Below are 23,054 nucleotides of genomic sequence, written 5' to 3'. Positions count from 1 at the left end.
TTAAATTCAACATTTAATGAGTTGCCATTTTTACGATGTGGGGACAGAAAAATCAGTGAAATCAAACTCTGACACGCTATAGGTTTATGAATTCAGTTTGATCCCAGACGACATACGACCATAACGAAAAATGTTAGATTCTCCAACAGGCTGACGTCGTCTGCACATTATGAAAAGTCAACCTATATTTAACAGTTCAGCATTGTATTTACTTCACATCTAACAAGAAAGAACATTTAATTATTTTATTTGCTGACAAAAACATGATGTTATTTATCATCAGCATCAAACCATTGTTTTAATGCCCTGAAGTCACTTTCAGTATATGACAGCAATCGTAAAAATACGACAAACTAGCAGCAATGTCTGTCAGGAGTTATAAATACCGATATTAGTAAAAAAACAATAACAAAAGAAAATGGTGAATAACAAACAAATCTGCCATTAGTGAAGGATACATAACAAAATAATACAAAACAACAAAAAATGTAGAAAATAAAAACTATCATGTCTTTGAAACAACCAACAAACACATTATGTAGCATACACTTAACCCTCTACTGCATGAATTATTATTTAAACATGCTAAAAATGTTTTGATGTGTTTTTATTTCTTAAAATGACTTGTTTAATGCAAATATTAAATTAAAAAAAAGATTTTTTAAAAAGGGGTAGTTAATAAATTGTTGCCATATGGCAACAATGCACAATCGAGGGAAGTACCATAAAATCAAAATTTTCACAAAAACATGATGATTTTTTTAAAAACAAGACTAGACAAATCCATCTCATGTTTAGTGGAACGTATAACCCAATATTGATAGTTAGTTTAATAGTTAAATTAATATAATTTCAATTGTTATTGGGAATGTATGTTAATAATAACATAATTATAAAATAGTTACATACCTGTAATAAGACACAGGTACACAAAACTACATTTATTTCCCATTTCCTTTCATTTACTTATTCTCATTCAGTTTCATTCATTTCATTTAGTTATCAAAAACAAATGGAGGATGTAATGTGAATGTGGCGCCACGTCTCAGCGGTCACAACAGGGTAAATGTGAGCTCTCTCAAAGCTGTTGAAGTCAGTGACCACGCTAACAGAGTAAGCACCCATGTTTTCGATAAGGAGCCAGTCCCCCACGTGACACTCAGGCATCCAGTATTTTTCGGTTATTTTGTCGATGCTGTCGCAGGTTGGACCCCAGATGACGGCGCGGTATCTCTGCTCGCTGCTCTCGACAGCCTGCACAGACACGGAAAAATAAAATCACACTGGTTATCATGTTTTCCCACAATCGGTTTGGGTCATTCATCCAGAGCCCGATATCCCAAACAAGCCCATCGAAATGGAACAATTCCACATCTCAAGATGGTCCAATGCCAATGTCAAGTGTCAAAGAGAGAAGTAGTGTCCTCTTCAGGTGGACAGTACGTTTGTGGAGGTCTGACTGTGCTCTGTCACCTGCTGAGCTGCAGGGATGATGATTTTTTAGTCCGACCCTGACGTAGGTGTCTCCCTGGTTCCCTCATCGGAAAGCCTTTGGGATTTTTCCATGAGCTTTTGGATTATTGAAGGAAATAAACTCTGAAAAACTGAATATAAACATCCAACCAAAAACTCTTATCCTTTCATGCAAACTCTATCCAGTCAAAAAAAAGGCAAAAGAGCCCCCACCCCCAAAAAAATCCACTGATCTGGAGACAAGGAAACTGGGTGTGCAAAAATGCTAACTCATTTCCAGGTTTTAGGATTCCTGAGGGACTCTGTTGGCAAACAAGCTATACTGTTGTTTAGATATGAGGACGTGTTGTATTTACCCTGTGAGGATATGGTTTAATGTTGTTGTTTGCAGGGTCAAAGATAATGCAGCTCAGGGAACCATACACTCCTTCGTTAATGTAGTAAATCATCATCCTGTCACGGCTGTTTTCCTCTCCACCTGAAAGTAAAATACATGCAAAATAATAAAGGTCACTAGGAAACTATTTCATAATTCTGCAAATATGTTGAATGTAAAAGCACAACTGCTCTATACAGTCAGTTGCTTCATGTCAAGTGTAGACCACAAAACCTAAAATTCAAGTAAATCGAGTGACGTTTGTCACATGGGCTACTTCCTGTTGACTCAGTATTGGCATGCAGACGCCTTTAGATCAGGACTCTTATCAAGCACGAAAACTCTGGGACACACTGGACAATATCAGCACAAGTTACTACAGCTTACAGTTTAATGGTGAAACAATTTGAATTAAATTTGAAGTCAATGTGATTACTTTTAAATGAGGAGTTTATTAAAGTCCAGCATCATTCATCATCATCATTTATTTGTTTAAAGCCTCAGAAAAAAACCCAATAGCATCTAAATCCAATGACGGTCAAAATCAATGAGATCACAGATGAAAACCTAGAATCTATTCGCATCATCGATGAGCACAGCCTATTCCAAGTTTGTGGGGAAAAGTAGAAAAAAGGCTCAAGCTTGGTGAGAATTTTTGGCAGCTGCAGGATGAGCAACTGGAAATGTCCAAAAAATTGTACGGTTAAAATAAATAGCTAATTTTGTGTTGGGTTTAACATGTTGCTCCAAGAAGCTTTTTTAAGTCTTGGGAAGGTAAATGTGCCAAGCAAATTTCACACCCTAGCATGGCGGACATGAAACTTTTTACCAGTTCTGCTTGGGCAAAGTTTTGAGCATCTTTAGGCCCTTAATAATGTGATTATTTGCATAAATTATAATAATTCCAAGGTTCTTGCACTGGTCGGTGCTACAGATTTTTTTATCGTTGGTCCCTCTGTCCCTCCACCACTTAACCAGGTCTTTGGCACAAAGTGAGTAACTACAACCCTGCAAGTTCAGATTGTGCTTCATGTATACTTAACATTCATGTTGCTTCAAGAGATATCTATACATTACCGTCATGTTCATCCATATCATCTAAGATCACTCTTTTGGCGATGACGTTCACCGCCAGAGTGAAGGCTGATTCCACGTAGAATCGTCCTGGTTCTGCGATGATTTGCACCCCGCTGTCAGGTGGGAAGAATTCATCCAGTGCTCCATTAATGACGTCTGAAAACTGAAAAGGAAAAACATAAAGTAACTGTGTGGCTGTAAAATCTGTGGACATCGAACTGCCTTCAGGGGTGTCAAGGTTTAAACACACCTTGAACTTATTTACAGAATTTACCTTTTCTAGTAGACATTTAAAGGTTTCTAGTTAATCCACATAGTCCTTCAGGAAAAAGGTGTAAAAGGTTGTTTTACATGTATTAATTACTTCTGTGTTGTTCTGTATGTCTTCATTTTCTGGCTCATTTTGTCTTTTGATCTGGATATGGAAGTGCAGCACTATAAATATATATATATATATATATATATATATATATATATATATTTTTTTATATTTTTTAAAAGTTTACCTCTTCAAATTTCTCATGAAAGTCTCCGATTCCAGAGAATCCTCCACCAATATCCATGAGTCTCATCTGAAACCCCAGCAAATTCTGAAAAAGATATTAATCAACATGTTTTAGCAACTTTGCGTTTTATAGGATAGCAAAAGAATAGTCTATATTTTTTCTTTTATTGCCTTTATTCGACAGGATACTGTGAGTATGAAAGGGGAGAGAGAGAGAAAATGCAGCTAAGGGCCGATGCCGGAATCAAACCCGCGGCTGCTCTAGCAAGGATACAACCTCTGTATATGGGGCGCCGCTCTATCCACTGAGCCACCAGGCGCCCCGGAAAAGTCTCTTTTATTCTGCCTCTGATTGGCTTGCCTTGACATTCTTACCCAATCTTAACTAATCAGTTTACTTCATGTGTTGTGTTGCTTTGATAATGACTTACCCCAACGTCAAAGACATGGCGTGCATCTACTATGGCCTGCCTGAACGCCGAACCATTAGTGCAGCCGCTGCCGACATGAAAGCTGACCCCAATGACCTCCACGCCGAGCTCTCCAGCACGTTCCAGCAGCTTACCGACTGACACCAGTCTGGCTCCAAACTTTGAATTCAGTCTAACCAGCGATTTGGAGTCATCCACTGCGATGCGGAGTACCAGTCTGGAAAGATGCAAAAGTATTAATCAACACGCTAACAAGAACCTGCGCTCAATAAAGAAGCAAAAACTATTAGTAGCTGGTCTCTTACTTGGCTTTGGGGTGACAGAGAGAAACTTTTAGGAGTTCATCCTCATTATCAAAAGTCATCACATCTACTCCATGAGCACAGGCATATCTGAGGTGAGACATCGGTTTGGTTGTATGTGCGTAAATGATTTTATTAGGCGACACTCCCAGGGACAGTATCTTCTGGATCTCACCCTGAGTGAGACCGAAACATGTTTCAGACTGAGGAGGAAACAACATTTCTCTGGAACAGAGCAAACACAGCCGGATCATCTTTGAAATACCTTGCTGGCACAGTCGAAACCAGTGTCCAAAACAGTCATCATCTTCAGAACTGCTGCTGTGTTGTTGCACTTGACTGCATAGAAAGGCTTGACTCGAGGCAGGTTAGTCACCCACCTGTGGTGCCTCCTCAGTATGCTGTCTAGATCTGCCACATGGAACGGCTCCTCGTTGTTCTGAACAAAATATCACTTATTATTAACCATAGTAATGATACTGACTTGAATGAAACAGGAGTGCTAAAATGTTCATCTCCAGGTGTAGGAGTCATTCCTGCAGCGCTCTACATCAACAGTCATAGCTCAGAAAACTCAAGTTAAACTCTGATACTCACCAATAAACTGCGCTCTTTTATTTTACCGTCTATGAAATCACTGATGGTCCTTCCATTGTCTAAAATGTCCCAATTCTCAGGAGACAAACCAGCTGATCCATTTGAAGGTACTTCAGGTCCTGCAATGCAGTAAAAGACAAAAGCATAATTTTAATGGACACGTATTGTTCAGAAAAGGCTGGATTACAATATCATCTTTGTACGCATCTTTGTTCATAGTTATTTCTCCACATAATGCCACGCTAGCAGGCAAATACCCAAAACATAAGCACACAAACCTCACTCGTCACTCAACATTAAACATAAGTTAGGTTTTTTCTTTCTTTTGTTTAATCTTACCACAGCCCGCATGGTCCTCCATGTTTTGGAAACTTGAAAATCTAAAATCTTAAATTAGTATTAGTGCTACTGCAGCATTTTTATGAAACAGAAGTGGAAATGAGTTTGACAGCAAGTGCCGACACACGTCCACCGAACGCTCATGAGAACAAACCTAGAATTTTTAACAGAAATTTACATATTGGGAGGAATCTGCTTTAGTTAGAATATTTTATTGAGATCAGGTCTGAAGTTATTTGCCAAAGAAATTAACCCTGTTTGCTTCAGCATTTCATAATCACAGGTTAAGCGAGGACATAAGCTTGTTCCATTAGTTTGGCGGTATGTTTGAAGTAAAGGATGCATTTCAATAAAGCAAATCTTAATTGCATATTTGTTCACATTCTCCACTCTGTGAACATGCAGTCCCTCTTAGGTCAGTAATTTGCAGACTCTGTGCTCTTTATTTTAAAACACTGTAAGGCTCTTTTGGTTTATTGAAAAGAGAATTCTCAGGGGGACATTTGTACATCCAGGCAGCTTTAAGACAACTCTTTTATTTTAGATTTAAAGACATTTAAGGACACCAGCTCCTTGAGTTGCAAGTCATTCTGCAACAAATTCCAGGCTGAGGGCGCAGAATACCCAAAAGCCCTTTTCCCAGTTTCTGTCCGAGTGTTTGGAACCAAGAGCATAAAGAGGTCTTGAGGCTGCGGTGAGTACGGTCCGGTACTTTTCTGCGTGATGAAAACACAAAGATACTGTGGGAGCAGAGCAGAAATTGCTTTATATACGAAAGTGCACCAGTGTAAGAGCCTACGGGTCGCCAGAGCTCGCCATCCTACACGAGATACAGCTCACAGTGGTGAGTCACATGCAGAGGCGTGCATGTACAAAACATCGCCATAGTCCAGCACAGGTAAGAAAGTTGCAGCAATTAGGTGCTTTTTTTACATTAAAAAAAACACTTGTGAGGAAAATAGAAACCTAGTTTTAGTCTCAGTTTTTTTTCACCAGGTACAACACATGAGGTTTAAGATTAAGGACGTCGTTATACATTTGTGATCCATTCTTTGTAAGAACAAATGGATTCATCACTCAAAGTATTGAGTGACTGACTGAATAAATCATTGTGGTTTATTATAAAATACAAATGAACAACAGATGACAGTCCTCATTCAGCAATATCTGTTTTTAAATCCTGTTTTTAAACAGCTGTTTTTGCTCCTAAAAAAGTCATAAGGGAAGTGCGAGTCAGATTTTTCTTATTGCACCTGTCCTTATAACAACTCCTGTTGTCCTCATAAATGAGAGCAGTGCCAGTTGATCCTGATTAACATGAGTAAACGCTCCGCCACTCCCCATAAAGGACATGAGACTGCAGCGCCACGTGCACAGAGACTGCAAACAAGCTCAGTGAATTAAGTCAAGAATACTCAAACGAAAAGTCCAAAGGACTGGACTGCAAACTTACAAAAACTGAAACAGATCTTGTGTTGATGTACTTCTGTAAGACGTGAAGGCTAATGAGCTCTTTAAATAGATCTTGTGGTCTTAGAGGACAGAACTAGGGTGCAGAAATAAGCCTAAATCGCCTTATAAATATTGCGATCAATCACTAGTTATTGAATGGCATGGTTCAAAAGTAGTGAAGTGTTTGTTTTAAATTCTATATTGTCATACAACTGTAGAAGAAAACACAGTCACTCTCTTCCTTAAAGTGTTGATACAGCCCGTCATGTGGCACAGCTGCTGTCATTAACCTGTATTTGCTGAGAGGAAGTGGCTGACTCGATGTGCTTCAGGTTGATTACAGAGAATGTTACTTAACTTAAACAAGAACGTTCTGAGAACTACAAGAAAACTTGCCGCAGAACACTTTACTAAAACACTGCAGTGGTTACATTATATCATTCTAAGGACGTTTTTAGTACCAAAAATATCCAGCTGGGGCACACGGTTGCCAAAAGACTGCAAACACGTTCTGTATCGTGTTGCTGCTGCATTTCTACTGTGAATCAAAATGAATCAACATGTTTCAGACTTGAACTGAACACCTGCAATATCCACACTGACTTTATGGGAAACATCAGAACAGATGCATTGTGGTATTTCATTGAGGTACACTTTGCCAATTGTCAACCAGCTTTGTATCAATTTGGGTAGCGTGTGTACATGAACTGTGGTCAGCTTCGCTCCATCTAACCAGAGTCTGGATGTCCTTCCTCCCTGTTCAGCAAAACTCTGCCAGATGACGTGAATTAATGCAAAACACATCATGGGCTATCCTCAGGCTCCTCCTGAGAGCTACTGCACAAAAGCAGAATTCAGAAATCCAGGATCACAGAAAGCGTGAGGCGTGACCCCGTCTCATCAGCACCTCCTGATGCTTGTTTGCCGAGCCAGGGTGAGAAGTGAGACTATGTCAAGCCAGGTGGGAGTATTCTGGATAAATGTGAGTTCACGGCTTTCATGACTAGACCACATGTTGATCACAGATTTCATGATGCAGACCTGGAGAAGACCTTTGAGACCAATTCCTGACTGAGGAAGTTAAAAAGGCCCAAGACACCTGCCCACTACTCACATCCAGGGCAGATGAGTTCAGATCCTTTAAAAGGATCAATCCATACAAAGACTCCTGGACCTGAGGAGATACTTAGTGAAACTCTTGTCCCTGCTCAGTCTCTCTCTCATTTGACGAAGACCTCCATTGTCCCAGTCCCCAAAAAGAGCCACAGCCCTCTGCCGCTCAGCGGCTCTCATCTCCACCTTCATGAAGTGTTTTGAGGGGTTAGACTCGTCCCACATCACCTCCTCACTCCCTGACACCCTAACCTCCACACTGCCCTCTCCCTCCTGGACCAGAGGAACACTAATGTCAGGACGCTGATCACTGACTGCATCCAACCCGTTCTCTTTCCGAACTTGTCAAATAGTGCTGCTCTGTCTGCTTCATCCCACCACACATTTATTTGTTGGCATCACGGTAACGGCATCCTGGAGTGTGAACAGCTGATGCACAGGAAAACGTCAGACGTTGATACAGAAGGTCCTGATAAAACAGCAACACGTGACGAGTTCGGGTGAGAAAGTGTTGCTCCAGCGCAGCAACAAACACAATCGTGCCCTCAAAGCTCGTCTAGAAGCTCAGAGACCCGAGACTCATCCCGACCCTCTGTGAATGTATCCCGAGCTCCCTGATGGCCGACGGGCTGTGTGGATATGCACCACCACATCCTTCACCCTGACTCTCAGCACCGGAGCCCCTCAGGGTTCTGTGCTTGGTGCTCCTCTGTTCAGACATGACAAAAACCATCACCGGCCCGATCACAGCAGAGACGACGCGGCCTACAGAGAGGAGGTCAGAACCCTGACATCCTGGTGACAGGACGACAATGTCCATCTCAACGTTCACAAAACTATAAGGAGCTGATGGTGGGAACGTCCATCAACAGGACTGCAGTGGAGAGAGTCTACAGCTTCAGGTTCCTCTGGGTCCACATCAGGACCTGGGCTCATGTCACAATGATCACTTTAGAGAGACAAGATATTTTATGTACAAACTTTTTTTTTGTTAATATTCACTAACTCTGAATTTGATGTCTGCAACACGTGAAAAAATTTGGTACTGCGGCAACAAAAGAAAGTTATGGAATGATTTTTTTTTTAAGCTAGGGTCTGAGCCATCCTAATTTATGATTCCCAACTTGGAAAAGTTAGGATGGTTCTTATGGCTAAATTTATTTTCTCTTTTTTTGTAACGTAAAAGTTCAAATTCAATTAACGTTTTTCATGAACACAAAATCACATCAGATAAAATAGATAAATCAGATAAATCCCCAACGAACACCAGACAGAAACATCATAAAACTAAATAAGGGTTGAGTAACACCAAAAGACGGCTAAACTCATTGTCAAAGATGAGATAGGACTTATTCCCAAACGCAGTTAGAAAACATGTTTCTGTTACACCAAAAATCCTACGTCATCCTAAACTAAGTTAAGAGGATTTCAGTTTTAGGAAGTTTCTGTAATGAAGCTCTTGTTGTCCAAATCAGAGGGGACCTCACCATTAATTTTCTATGCAAGAATGAAAGATAGAGAATTTATATTAGATTTCTTAAATTTAATAATTTGTTTAATATTATAATATAATATTGGGGATATATTGTCAGAAAGTGAATATAATATAATCAGTGTTTTCTTCAGTGTCTAATCATCTGAAAATCAGAATGATTGTGTTTTTGTTACCTCATAATGAGCCATTTAAATCTGCAGAGGGAGCAGGTCCTTGTCAACACAGATCGCCATGTTGCACCGCCATGTTTCTACAGGAGCCCAGAGAGGACAAACCAAACACTGCCAACAGACAGAGACATTCACGTTTTAAATCGGCCGCTGGAGACAGCAGCTCCTCCAAAACGAGCAGCATCGGAAACACTGATTAAACACCGAGTGTTTTTCTCGGTTTAAATGAGCTGATCTGCTTGTTTTGGGGAGGAAGACACGTCTGTGGATAATTTAGCTCCCAGTAAAAACTCCTGAACACTGAAGGATTTCTAACCAGGAGAAGTTCAGCTGGTTACAATCTGCAGTCCTCATCCACAGATTTCACTAAATTTCTCTAAATGTGACTCGCTGCTTCCTTTAAAGAGATCAGATGAACTGCAGCTGGCCCACAACATAAAACATCAAGATTTTATTAAAAGCATTTACAAACATTAGAAAATATAGTGACTGTTCAAAGAAAGTTTGTCTATAAATTGTAAATTGATGACGTTCAGACGACACTCACTGCATCATTCAGTGTTTCTGGGTAAAACAATAATCAAGGATCTGAGGTATGTTTTGATTGATTGATTCTTGCTTCTGCCTCTTGTCACGTGATCCGTGTTGTGGCCTATTTTTCGAGTCATCCACGCTTCAGTCAGCGCTCCGACTGAAAACAAATGCCTCACACATTTGTTCCGCCTTTCATGTTGGCGCAATACTGTGATTTTTATTATTGTATAATTTTTGTTCGGAGTGTGGGGGAAGGGGGGGCACAGGGGCTCCAGGTTCAGTGTTAGAGGGGCTCTGGCCCCTGTTGGCCCCTCCCCAGAACCGCCATTGCTCTGTCCACAGGAGACACTCTTAGACCTGCAGAGGACACAGAGACACTGAGGAACCAGGTAAGCAAACCATAAACCCAGGATAAAGAGGTTCAGTGAACGTGGTGTTGAAGGTGTGGAGGTGGATCAGTTTGTCAAAGGAGACTCTGTAGAAGGACAGAGAGCCAGCAGGACAGTCCACATACACTGCTACTCTGTGAGAGACAGAGGACGAGGACGAGGACGAGAAAGAGGAGGAGAGGTGTGTTTGTCTGTTATTGTGCCAGACGGAGAAACCTTCATCATCAGAGCACCACAGACTCCAGGACAGATTATTCCCTCCAAACACACAGTCATTACTGCGTCCTCTCCTCCTGATCCGTCTGTAACTCACTGATATATAAACGTCTCCTCTCCACTCCACCTCCCAGTAACAGCCACCAGTCAGACCAGTTCTACACAGCAGCTGAGGCCATTGCTCAAATCTGTCTGGATGATCAGGATACGAGTGACTCTCCTCCACATGTGTCACCGTCCTGTTGTTGTTGGACAGTTTCAGTAACCCATTCACTGTGTTTGTGTCCAGTTCCAGTTCAGAGACGTCTGATGGAGACAAAGAGACACCAAACAGCTGCAGGTTATCATCAGTTCATTTATTGACAACTTTAAAGACGTCACCGTCAGTTACCGTCTGTTTGTGATAACCAGCTTTATCAATAAAATGTACCTGACTAACTGAAAAAAATGACTTTTTAAATTTATCTCTGAATGAAATTTAACAAACTTTCACTTGAAACTCAACAGCTTTAGCTGAGAGTCAACATGTCAGCAGTGTTCAGGGTTTGTGGGAGGACAGCTGATGGATCTGATGGTGGTGGCATATTTTCATGTTTTCAACAAGTGTATTTTTTTAGCATGTTTAACGTGTGCAGAAAGAAGTCACTGAGGTAACTTTACAGTACTTTATCGAGCCCATTTCAGCAAGACCCTAATTATAAAATAAAAGCCCAAATCACTGTTGTTTTCATACTTTTAAAAAATTTATAAAAAAGGAAAATTTTCTGGAATTACAAAAACAGAAATGTTTCTTTTGTTTGTATGTTTATAACTACAATACTAAATTTAAGATTTTATGAGGAGCTTTTTTATCTGCAGCTCAGAATAAACCTCAGAGTATCAGTAACTCCGGTATAGCTCCGTCATTGTTCAAAGTCAGATCATATTTTATGATGCAAGTTTCGATAAATAAATAAATAAATAACAAAATTTAACAAATTAAAAAATCAAGAACATTTCTGTGGCTTTTTATTTTTTTTAAAAAAACTGCAGTAAAAATGTACAAATCAGTGACACCGCTGTACTGAATCAAACTGAGCCTTGAAGTTTTTGAAGCGTTTCACCTGGAGTCCAAAGAAACAGTTTTGGATCACTGTGTTCAATTCGTTGTTTGTGTATTTTAAAGTGACTGAATACTAACTTCTTTACAGACACAGAGAAAAATCAGAAGTTAAATCTTTACTGAGGCCATGTCCACACAGAGACGAGTTTAGGTGTATCCGCAAAAGTTTTTGATCATATGGACATTTCGTCAACATGGAACCAGCATTTTGGGAGCCCAAATACGCAAATTTTTAAACCGGGTCCCAGAGAGATCAAATCTGAAGATGCCACCCTTGCGTTTCTGTATTTACAACCCATACACATCTTTCCTGAACCGATGACGCCATCACACCACCTCTCCCTTAACCTGCATGCGCTAACCCCACCACCACCACCACCACCACCACCACCAACAACAACAACGGCGGATTACTTTGTTGCGTTTGTGCTGCAGAAACTACTGAGCAGAAGTTCTACCTCATCGTTAGTCCACACAAATGTCCCCTCTTAGCTCGATTCGTATTCTCCACCATCTTCTTCTTTGTTTGTCTATGTCACACGAGTTTTATGCGGATGCTCCATGTGTTATTTTTTGTTTTTGGTGTATTTCTGTGGCAGTGTTACAGCACCACTTACAGGCCTGCCATATATAGTACAGCGTTTTCAGAGGTTTTGTGTGGACACACACTTTTCTTGAGACGAAAGCGTGTTTATGGAAAAGTTTTTTAGAATGAAAAAGAAATAGATCGATTCCGCCTCCATGTGGACATGGCCTGAAACTCTGGAGAAATTTATCATCACTTCAGATGAGAAAAAATGTAAAGATCAAGTGAATCACATGCAGCTCAGATCTCAGGAATCAAATTAAAACACACTCACACTTCATCAGATCAGGTCTCCGTCTGTGTGGTCCACGATGGTCCAACCTGCAGGACGAGACAAAGACTCAAACACCTCCACTCAGATCCTCCATTAAACGCCAACCACAGGACACCAGAGACACAGAGACAGTCTGTCTGCCCATACCTGAGAGTGTCCACTCTGTCTGTCCATACCTGAGTGTCCAGTCTGTCTGTCCATACCTAAGAGTGTCCAGTCTGTCTGTCCATACCTGAGAGTGTCCACTCTGTCTGTCCATACCTGAGAGTGTCCAGTCTGTCTCTCCATACCTGAGAGTGTCCAGTCTCCAGTGTGTACCCTTCAGTCCAGCAGACAGCAGTTTGTCTCCCAAGATTCTTGGATGGTTGTAGCTCAGGTCCAGCTCTCTCAGATGGGACGGGTTGGAGCTCAGAGCTGAGGCCAGAGACGAACAGCCTGTCTCTGAGACCTGACAGGATGAGAGACTGAAAACACACGCACACACACACACACACACACACACACACACACCGAGTTAAAATCTGGTCCATGTCAGACATTCATATAGTGTGCTGTTTATTAATGACCTCCTCGACACTAACGGAGCTCAGTGTTGGTTCATCAGATTACTGAAGTTGCTGTTTTGGCTGATAAACAACAGACTGATGTCCATCCATTTTTTACAGATTCAGTTGTGGTTTCTGAACTGTGGACCAAGGTCCAGGAGCATAAAAGATACATCCAGAAACACGGAAACGCCTTTTTCTTTAAACTGGTGTTTATAACAGAAGACTGTGCAGTGAGAATGTGCATCTCACAAATATTTCAGACTTCCATTGTTTCTCAGAACTGTTGCACTTTTAAAAATATATGCAACATCATGTTGTATCAGTCATGTTTGCACAGTGACACAGTGAAACTTTTGTAGATTACAACAATGAAACACATCAGACTCTGAGTGTTTGGGTTCTGTGCATAACGTGCACAACTATTCTCTTAGTTTGACAGATTAAAAAATGCTTTAAAAAAAAACAGACTCAGTGTGAAAAGGCCTTTCATGAGATGTAATCTGAGAGTAAAACAATGTCTGTTTAGGTTGTTTGCCAATTTTGCTGATCGTGTAATTGTGGGTCCAAGATGCAACACGCTGCTGGAGCTTTAATGGTTTTGCTCAGTTTATTCTTTCTTTCTTCTTCTTATTTATATCCACTAAAAGTGTTTGAGCGACAAAAATCACAAGACAAACACTCACCAAAATTGGCAGGCTGGTTCCAAACTCAGCTCACCAGTGACTCACAAAAGATAACACTCAATGACCTGAGGGTGGCGCTGGGACAATCAACTTTCATTTCAGCAATCATCTCAAAAAACAGCTTGGCTTAGAGTCAGAATTCTTTCACCATATTAATCTCTTAATTCATCTGTACCATTGCTTGTTTGGTCTTCTGCTTTAAAGATGTCAAATTTTTAGACTTTTTCCTCATTTTTCTCTAAATTGTATTTTAATATTAACTAGTCCCAGGCCATTGGGCCAATCGTCCTGAAACGTATATGGATTATATACAGACATCACTGATCTAAACTTATCAAAGACATTTTGATCTGTCAATCCATTTTGAAGTTGTGTATTTTCAAACATTTAAATTCAATATTACATAAATACTCAAAAGTAGTGCAGGCAGTTGTAATCACATGTGCGGCTGCTTTGAGCGTCACTGAGCTGTCTTGGGATGTTCTGCTGTTAGAGGGCACCACAAATGCAAAAAGATCAAATGTAACTTGGTTTGCACCATCATGACTCAGTTGATACATATAATTTGACAATAATTGCTTGAAGTGGGCGTGAGTTATTGCAACAAATCTACATTTGTAGATATTTAACATTCTGAACTTCAAAAAATCATAATAAATGACAAAGAAGTCCTCTGAATCGTCCCGAAAGTTTGTCTCACTGCAACCTATGGTCAGTTCAGAAGTCTGTCACTCTGTGTTTTTAAGGATATGCAACATCAGTTTACATCTATGCCTCAACAAGTTCATTAAATGCAAAGACATTCTTGGAATACAGGATCCTGAAAATGTTTTATTTACATTGTTACTTAGGTCCAACTCTCTCAAGAGAACTGAGGGCTGAGAAATAAGAGCAGATTTTCACAGCATCCTCCTGAAAACGTGCAGCCACTCAACCTCAAAGGATTCAGTTAAAGCTGCAGCACAGTAATGAGTCGGTGCTCGGCATCATGAGAAGCAAAATGAGGAAGTAGAACTACAAGACCGTGGAACCCCAAAAGGATAAAATGTGTTTAAAAATCACTAAGATATACCTATGGAAGAAGAAGAAGAAGAAGAAGAAGAAGAAGAAGAAGAAGAAGGGGAGGTACAGGAAGAAGGAGAGGAGGAGGATAAATGACAGATCCATGATGGTCCATCAGCAGATCCCACGGAAACCAAAAATATTAAACCCTGAAATATGTCTCACCCAAACAGCACAGAGTCTGAGGAGGCATGAACTGCGATTCTGCATCATTAAGAGCATAAGATGACAAACTCTGACACCAATGGCTGAGAAAAAACAGGAAAGAAGAACAAGAAGGGGAGGAAGAGGGAACAGAAGAAGAGAAAGACAAATAACAAACCCATAAGGATCCATCAGAAGACTTTTCAAGGCAAAAACATCGTATATCCTTGAAATATCTTTGAAATCACGTTTCTAACTCACACAGCACAAAGTCTGATTAGGCAAAAACATGTTTAATCTGCACCAGCTGGGACCTGAACTCACAGCCCTGAGGGGGCCAAAGGCCTCGAGGTAAGTTTTTATCAAACTGAGCTACCTCACCAGTGATGAATTTAGAGTTGACTTCAGACTGTGACTCAGACGACCACCAGGGGGCAGCATAACAGCTGTACATGTTTACGGGCAGATCTTAAACTAGTGTCAAAAATTCAGATATAAAGACAAAAATCTGAGGATTTGAAGACTTCATCTAGACAACATAGAAAAAAATCTGGAATGTCTTTTTACAAATATTGATTCATCCATGAATGAAAAAACTGATACTTAAAGATGCTCTTTTCCACTGACTTCTATAGGCTACATGATGGAATTCACATGCTTCAAAAATTCAGTTTTTGACATCAAGCACACTTCATTTCCCGACAGCAAAATATTGTATATTTTTATCATGACTTTGGAGCTTTATTTAACTAGAATCTGAGGTAGCTGTTTACAGCTATGCATTTTGATGCACTGTGGTCTTAATTTTCTGATCATTCAAAATCTGTCATGAGTTTTGTAGGATGGTGTGATGATTCATTTTGGTGTGAATTAAGCAAATAAAATATGAGAGGAGATAGGTTTCATTAGTTTTACAGTTTTTAATAAAAACAGTGATGGACTTTATAATTTGCACTTGGTTGGAAATTAATAAAGTGTCTCCACAGCTGGGTTTACAGTTCAGTGAAAGTCATAGCCGTAGACTGTTCTGATAACTTGATATGGATTTAAAAGTTTTGAACTCTTAACAGTCACTACAGCACCATCATCAGGACGACTGGCCTCTTATCCTAGTGAGTAAGTTTGGACCTATGTGCCAATTTTGGTTTATTTTCATGCTTGGGATGTTAGATTTCCTTGGAGAGGGAAGAGTATTAGGAAATAAAAGAAGGACCACCAGCTCAGCCCCTAAAACATGTCCATTCAATAATTTATTCATGAAAAAAATAACAGCTCAGACAGTCATCATTTTACTAAAACAAAGGGCAGTTTACTAACCTGAGAGTTTCCAGTTTGCAGTTTGGATTCTTCAGTCCATCACACAGCATCCTCACTCCTGAGTCCTGCAGGTTGTTGTTACTCAGGTCCAAGTGTCTCAGACTCGAGGACTGGGAGCTGAGAACTGAGGACAGAGCTTCACAGCTTCTCTCTGAGAGCTTACAGCCACTTAATCTGAGAGATTCAATAAAATGTTCACTTAATTATGATAAGAAGAAAATAAGAGTTCACAGAGTCATCATTTTAAAAACATGAACAGCAGTAAACTCACCTGAGACTTTCTATTAAACAGTCTGGACTCTTCAGTCCATCAGAAAGACGCTTCACTCCTGGGTCCTGCAGGTCATTGTTACTCAGGTCCAGGTCTCTCAGACTAGAGGACTGGGAGCTGAGAACTGAGGACAGAGCTTCACAGCTTCTCTCTGAGAGCTTACAGCCACTCAATCTGAAGGATTGAAAACAATTACAAACATTGTTTTATATTTTTTTCTGAATAAAGAGAAATTATATTTCATCTGTTATGTGTCCACCTACAGAGCTTTGTTGGAGGCTTTGACCACTGGCAGCAGCCTCAGAAGAGCCTCCTCTGAAGCAGAGTATTTCTTCAGGTCAAACACGTCCAGATCTGTCTCTGATGACAGTAAGATGAAGCCCAGAGCTGACCACTGAGCAGGAGACAGTTTATCTGTGGACAGACGTCCTGATCTCAGGGACTGCTGGATCTCCTCCACCAGAGAACTATGATTCAGTTCATTCAGACAGTGGAACAGGTTGATGCTTCTCTCTGGAGACAGATTCTCATTGATCTTCTTCTTGATGTACTCGACTGTTTTCTGATTCGTCTGTACGCTGCTTCCTGTCTGTGTCAGAAGACCTTGTAGGTGTTTCTGATTGGTCTGCAGTGACAGACCCAGGAGGAAGCGCAGGAACAAATCAAAGTGTCCATTTGGACTCTGTAAGGTCTTGTCCACAGCACTCTGGTAGAAACATGTTGATTTGCCTCTGAGTACTTCAGACCATCGAGATGCTGTCTGTTCTTCACCCAGCAGATTGACTCCAGAGTTGATGAAGGTCAGATGGACATGAAGAGCAGCCAGAAACTCCTGAACACTCAGATGGACGAAGCAGAAGACCTTGTCCTGGTACAGTCCTCTCTCCTCTTTAAAGACCTGTGTGAACACTCCTGAGTACACTGAGGCTGCTTCGACATCGATGCCACACTCTGTCAGGTCGGACTCATAGAAGATCAGGTTTCCTTTCTGCAGCTGCTCAAAAGCCAGTTTTCCCAGAGACTCCATCATCTTTCTGCTCTCTGGACTCCAGTGTGGATCTGTCTCAGCTCCTCCGTCATACTTGACGTTCTTCAGTTTGGTCTGAACCACCAGAAAGTGGATGTACATCTCAGTCAGGGTCTTGGGCAGCTGTCCTCCCTCTATGGTCTTCAACACGTCCTCCAGGACTGTAGCAGTGATCCAGCAGAAGACTGGGATGTGGCACATGATGTGGAGGCTTCGGGAAGTCTTGATGTGGGAGATGATCCTGCCGACCTGCTCCTCATCTCTAAATCTCCTCATGAAGTACTCCTCCTTCTGTGGGTCGGTGAACCCTCTGACCTCTGTCACCATGTCAACACACTCAGGAGGGATCTGATTGGCTGCTGCAGGTCGTGTGGTTATCCAGAGGCGAGCGGAGGGAAGCAGTTTCCCCCTGATGAGGTTTGTCAGCAGCACATCCACTGAGGTGGACTCTGAGACGTCGGTCAGGATCTCGTTGTTGTGGAAGTCCAGAGGAAGTCGACACTCATCCAGACCGTCAAAGATGAAGACGACCCGGAAGTCTTCAAACCTGCAGATTCCTGCTTCTTTGGCTTCAGTAAAGTAGTGATGAACAAGCTCCACCAAGCTGTACTTTTTCTCTTTCAGCACATTCAGCTCTCTGAACGTGAATGGAAACGTGAACTGGATGTCCTGGTTGGCTTTGTCTTCAGCCCAGTCCAGAGTAAACTTCTGTGTTAGGACTGTTTTCCCGATGCCAGCCACTCCCTTTGTCATCACTGTTCTGATTGGTTCGCCTCGTCCAGGTGAGCCTTTAAAGATGTCCTCTTGTCTGATGGTTGTTTCTGGTCTGTCTGGTTTCCTGGATGCTGTTTCAATCTGTCTGACCTCATGTTCATTATTGACCTCTGCAGTCCCTCCCTCTGTGATGTAGAGCTCTGTGTAGATCTCATTCAGGAGAGTCGGGTTTCCTGCTTTAGCGATCCCCTCAAACACACACTGGAACTTCTTCTGCAGGCTAGACTTGAATTTATGTCTGCACAGTGGAGCATCAGTTCCTGAAACAACAAAGAACAAATGAAATCAGTAAGTGGATCCTTCAGGAAATCAGAGAATCTAAACATTTAAGTATGACTCCTACTTCAGGACAAACAGCATCTGACCTGATGCAGAATTTTAAATTCAAACTTCTCTCGTTGCCTCCATTTCCTGTTTCCATCCTGTTAAATTTGTTAAAATCCTCTTACTGCTCTGCAGACGGTCAGCCAGCTCCTCCTGCTTCATTCTCCTCAGGAAACTCAGTGTGATCTTCAGAAATGCCTCTCTGCTGCTCCTCCTCAGCTCTTCATCCTCACTGTCCAACACCTCCTCCTCCTCCCTCTGACTCTCTAAAGATTCTGGATAATCTGGACTCAGAACCTTGTGGATTTTTCTCAGCTCGTTCTTCACAAAGGTGATGACGTTCTCCTCCAGCAGCTGGAACAGAACGATAAACTGATCATTCAATTTTAACTGGTAAAACACAACATGTGATTGATGTGTCAGTCTGAAGGCCTGCTGGTCTCAACAGTGCAGAATGGAGATTGTTAGGACCTAAATGGTAGTTTAGCATTTAATCTGTAGTTTATAGTGAATTGTTTGTTTGTATATGTACACACCATAAATATGGAGTCCATGTCTGTTTGAGGCTGCTGGGTAGACTGAACACAGAGACCCTCTGACCTCTCCTGCTGAACTCTGTGGAAAAAACATTAAGTTTAAGGACATTTCATGACTCAAATCTACACACAGACTACTGAAAGAGTTCTGATATGAGAGTAGGCAATATAAAAGCATCTTTACACTAAACATAATAAGGCCTAAAAGCATGTGATCATGTTTGAGCTGACTGTACTCTTGGAGGAACAGTTCAATGAGTCCTACAAAAAATACAGGATCATGTTTCACGAGATATTAGAGTGGCATCAGATGCAAGGGTGAAAAACTCCCCGTATAACTGTGAACATCAAATGTAGATGCTTTTCTGGCTGATCGCTCTGCAAAATAGTCAAACTGCTGGGTAACACAGAGCCATCAGATTAATATCAGAGGCTACCGAAAGATCCAAATGTTGACGGATCAGAGGGATCTATGAGGTCTGATCAAGGTGGACTGGGTCATCTGGGAGAACGTGTCTTCTGTTGACAGAACGGAAACACTCAAGGACACCAGGACACATCACTGGTGATGTATTGAGGGGTACCATAAGATTTACCTTAAACCACCAAGTCTAGTTCACCCAGTGATTCCTTGACAAATTACTCTGCGGTAGTTACAGGTATTTATCGCTGGTCCATCCATAACATCGAGGCTCGAGGCTTCAAAACTGGAGTCCACAAACCAATGGGGGGCGTCACGTAGCTCTGTCCAGTATTTATATACAGTCTATGCTTCCATCTTTGAAGTTAACTCAAAACAGACACCTTAAAGTTAGCTGCTGCTGATTACTGTTCGTTTCAGTTTACTACATGAAGATTAAGTTGCCTTACAAAATTGTATTTGATGAGTGACTGCACAAGTGAAGACAGTGATGTCACTGCTGAAACAAAATATCGTTGAGTCCAACATCAGACTGAAGCTCTGGACCGAGACCAGATTCTACTTCTCAGGGGAGTCAGATAACAAACTTCAGATTTAAATTCTTACTCTCCATCAACAGGTTCTCCAGCTTTAAAGGACACAGGAAGACCTTTAGACCGATCACTCTTTATGGACACACAGCTGGGTCCAGATTCTGATCCAGGTCCAAGAGAGTCTGGTCTCTGCTGCTGCACCCTGATAAAACAAGCAAATCATAAAAAGAAGTTTAAAATTGTTTCAGGACATGTGGGAACTCATGAGTTTTGCACTTTTAGCTTTTCCACTGTTTAGTAGAGTTTTAGACTCGTGAAAGGCCTTTACTTTTGACTTATAAAACAGTGACTGTGTGTTACTTTGTTAGTTCGGAGAAATCTGACAATCAACATTTTGTTGTTCAACTTTAAAAAGTGTCCTGTGTTAGATGGTGCATGGAATAAAAATGAACCATATTTAATCAATAACTTGGTGGTGAGATTTTAGAAATCAATAAATTATGTATTTACCTCATAGGTCACCTTTACGATATTGAATTAGCTGTTAAAAAAAAAAGGATCGACTGGTGGTTCTGGTCCCAAAGTCCCTAGACATCAGATCAAAACCACATTTTGTGGTATCAGCCATTTCTATGATGAAGCTCTGAGAGACAGATAATAACAAAGTTCAGTTCTGAATTCTTACCCTCCATCAGCAGGTTGTCTGACTTTAAAGGAAAGAGGAAGACCTTTAGACTGGTCACTCTTCATAGACACACAGCTGGATTGAGGTCCAGGTTCAGGTCCAGGTCCAGGAGAGTCTGGTCCCTGCTGCAGCATCCTGATACAAACACAGATGGTGGATAAGTTCTCCTGTCTCTCCAAATATAATCTGATGGTAGAAGCCGTCTCAGCTCAGCTGATGAGGTGATTAATCAGTCGTTGGCTCTTTGCTCACTAATAAAGTTAGCAGTCAGCGTTATAAACTGTTTATGTTCAGTGGTTCAGAGGCTGATGTGACAGTGACAGTGAATAATGACAGAGGACTGATTTGAGTCCTGGACAGTTAGAGATCATCGTCTCACCTCTGAGCTTTGGTCTGGATGGTTTCAGAGGGACCGACTCCCTCCTCTGTGTCCTCACTCTGATCCATAGCAGAGTCCACACCTGCCGGAGAGACAGTCTCTGTCACCACCACCACAACAACAACAACAACAACAACAACAACAACAACAACAACAACAACAACAAAATCAACAACAACGACGTCAACAAGAACAGAACACCTGACACCTGGCTCAAATATTTAGCACCTAACTAAGCTAGCTTTAAACTAGCTAAACAATCTTAGAACTAACCAACAAATAAATAGTTAAAACTAGGTTATAATGAGCTCAACTAGTTTACATTTAACTCAGCTAGCTTACTGCTAGCTTAAGTGGTTTAAAACAAGCACAACTAAAAAAGAACTAGCTCAATTAGCTTTCAATAACCTACACCTGGCTCAAATATTTAACACCGAACTAGGCTAGCTTTAAACTGGCTAAACAATCTTAGAACTAACTAACAGTTAAACAGTTTACATGTGCTTATAATTAGCTCAACTAGTCTGCAACTAGCTGAAATAGTTACTAACTTTACTAACTCAGCTAGCTTTAAACTAGTGCAACAATTTTAGAACTAACAAATAAAATAAATAGTTAAAACTAGTATATAACTAGTTCAAGTAGTTTACATTTAACTCAAGTAGCTTACTGCTAGCTTAAGTGGTTTAAAACAAGCACAACTAATAAGAACTGGCTCAACCTGCTAACACCTAGCTCAATTAGCTGACAGCTGGGTTACAGCTACTACAACAGTTTATGACTAGCTCAGATGCTAACTAGCTCAGCCAATTAACAACTACCTGAAATAGTTTACCTTAACTGTCTTACAGCTATTTTACAGTTTACAGATTAAAGAATTTACAACTAGCTCAAATATTTTACACTTAGCACAACTAGCTGATAACCTGCTCTGAGGAATCAGAATCAGATTTTATTGTCAAGTACATTTACACAAATAAGGAATGTGACTTTTACAATTAAAATAGAGGAATAATAAAAATAGCATTTTCAAACATTTGATGTTTCAGCTCCTTCAGGGTGATCGTCTGTAGATTTACCTTGTTTAAATGACAGGAAATCATTCAGCTCCCAGACCAAACAATCTGACTGAAGACGACTCTCTGTGACGGCCATCTCTCACTTTGACTGATTTTATCAGATCAATCAATGTATTGATCACCCAGGAAGACAATCAGGGGGTTGATCAATAATGAAAATAATTATTGCAGCTTTAAATGAACAGTTCAATCATCATAGTAATTAGATGATATCATATTATAAAATACAGTACAACACTTACAGGGGACATTATACTGTGCGCTGTACTATTTCTTGAAGTACATTTAGTTGATAATGTGTACTTTTACTTTAGTAATGTTTTCAAAGCAGAACTTTAATTTTTAGGCCTTTTAAGAAAGAGTCTCTACATGGTGGTTTAGGTTCTTTGCAGTAAAAAATGAACATTAGACTGTTTTAGCTGATTCTGTCGGTGAATGTTTCCTCTGAAGACCTCCATCGGACGTCTGATTTCTTAAATATTGATCAGGAATCAGCTCCCTGCTGGTTAGCATAGTTAGCATGGTTAGCTGCTGTTTTTGGTGATCCTGAACACAGAGGCTAACTGTTAGCACTGAGCTAAACCTGTGAGCACTAACAGCTTTTTACAGTTTGATCAAACTAACATTAGACCAGAGATCAGCTTAGAGTCACCAACACTGAAAACTCACTCACCAAAACTTTAACACGGAGGAAACACCTGCGACACGACTTGACAGGACAAAGTGAAAGTGAAAGACTGCTGACACAGGAAGTTATCAGAGACAGGGACAGAAAGACAGAAATACAGACGGACAGACAGGGACAGAAAGACAGAAATACAGACGGACAGACAGACACAC

At 40.8% G+C, this 23,054-nt stretch overlaps 2 protein-coding genes across 4 annotated transcripts; both read right to left on the bottom strand.

Moving 5' to 3' along the window:
* Window positions 1-67: 67 nt before the first annotated feature.
* LOC121956825 (ornithine decarboxylase-like) lies at window positions 68-9,303 on the bottom strand. Its single transcript, XM_088069324.1, has 9 exons — window positions 5,101-9,303; window positions 4,762-4,880; window positions 4,430-4,603; window positions 4,168-4,340; window positions 3,863-4,079; window positions 3,433-3,516; window positions 2,927-3,089; window positions 1,830-1,951; window positions 68-1,254 (listed from the first exon to the last, which is right to left on the bottom strand). Exons 1-9 carry the CDS (start codon window positions 5,120-5,122, stop codon window positions 1,003-1,005), a joined length of 1,326 nt encoding a protein of 441 aa, XP_087925450.1. The 5' UTR covers window positions 5,123-9,303; the 3' UTR covers window positions 68-1,002.
* Window positions 9,304-9,766: 463 nt separating this feature from the next.
* On the bottom strand, window positions 9,767-22,947 carry LOC121956875 (NLR family CARD domain-containing protein 3-like). Of its 3 annotated transcripts, none has more exons than XM_042505297.2 (12): window positions 22,888-22,947; window positions 21,136-21,217; window positions 20,757-20,891; window positions 20,145-20,273; window positions 19,118-19,196; window positions 18,707-18,935; window positions 16,720-18,517; window positions 16,457-16,630; window positions 16,186-16,359; window positions 12,722-12,895; window positions 12,432-12,478; window positions 9,767-10,775 (listed from the first exon to the last, which is right to left on the bottom strand). In XM_042505297.2, the coding sequence occupies exons 2-12, from the start codon at window positions 21,201-21,203 to the stop codon at window positions 10,216-10,218; spliced, it is 3,567 nt and encodes a 1,188-aa protein (XP_042361231.2). In that variant the 5' UTR covers window positions 21,204-21,217; window positions 22,888-22,947; the 3' UTR covers window positions 9,767-10,215. The 3 variants fall into 3 exon arrangements, 2 of the variants coding, with proteins under 2 accessions (XP_042361231.2, XP_087925435.1); XR_015774851.1 differs by lacking the exon at window positions 9,767-10,775 and adding an exon at window positions 14,890-14,972; XM_088069309.1 differs by lacking the exon at window positions 9,767-10,775 and adding an exon at window positions 14,890-14,972 and having other exon boundaries at window positions 12,435-12,895.
* Window positions 22,948-23,054: the final 107 nt, after the last annotated feature.

The sequence above is a fragment of the Plectropomus leopardus genome, chromosome 18, assembly GCF_026936395.1.
Source record: "Plectropomus leopardus strain MGB_pleo_1.0 chromosome 18, ASM2693639v1, whole genome shotgun sequence".
In the NCBI taxonomy this organism is placed as follows: domain Eukaryota; kingdom Metazoa; phylum Chordata; class Actinopteri; order Perciformes; family Serranidae; genus Plectropomus; species Plectropomus leopardus.
The sequence above is the reverse complement of the archived record's forward strand: the minus strand, read 5'-3'. Positions and strand labels throughout refer to the sequence as shown.

Excerpts from the sequence above, each read along its gene's own strand:
- LOC121956825 (XM_088069324.1), bottom strand. The coding sequence starts at position 5,122 with ATGGAGGACCATGCGGGCTGTG. Across the intron at positions 3,090-3,432 it reads TTCATGAGAAATTTGAAGAG|TTTTCAGACGTCATTAATGG; the intron begins GTAAACTTTTAA and ends TTTCCTTTTCAG. Across the intron at positions 1,952-2,926 it reads TGATATGGATGAACATGACG|GTGGAGAGGAAAACAGCCGT; the intron begins GTAATGTATAGA and ends TTTTACTTTCAG.
- LOC121956875 (XM_042505297.2), bottom strand. The coding sequence starts at position 21,203 with ATGGATCAGAGTGAGGACACAGAGGAGGGAGTCGGTCCCTCTGAAACC. Across the intron at positions 19,197-20,144 it reads GGAGAACCTGTTGATGGAGA|AGTTCAGCAGGAGAGGTCAG; the intron begins GTAAGAATTTAA and ends TTTTTTCCACAG. Across the intron at positions 18,518-18,706 it reads GGCTGACCGTCTGCAGAGCA|GAACTGATGCTCCACTGTGC; the intron begins GTAAGAGGATTT and ends TTGTTGTTTCAG.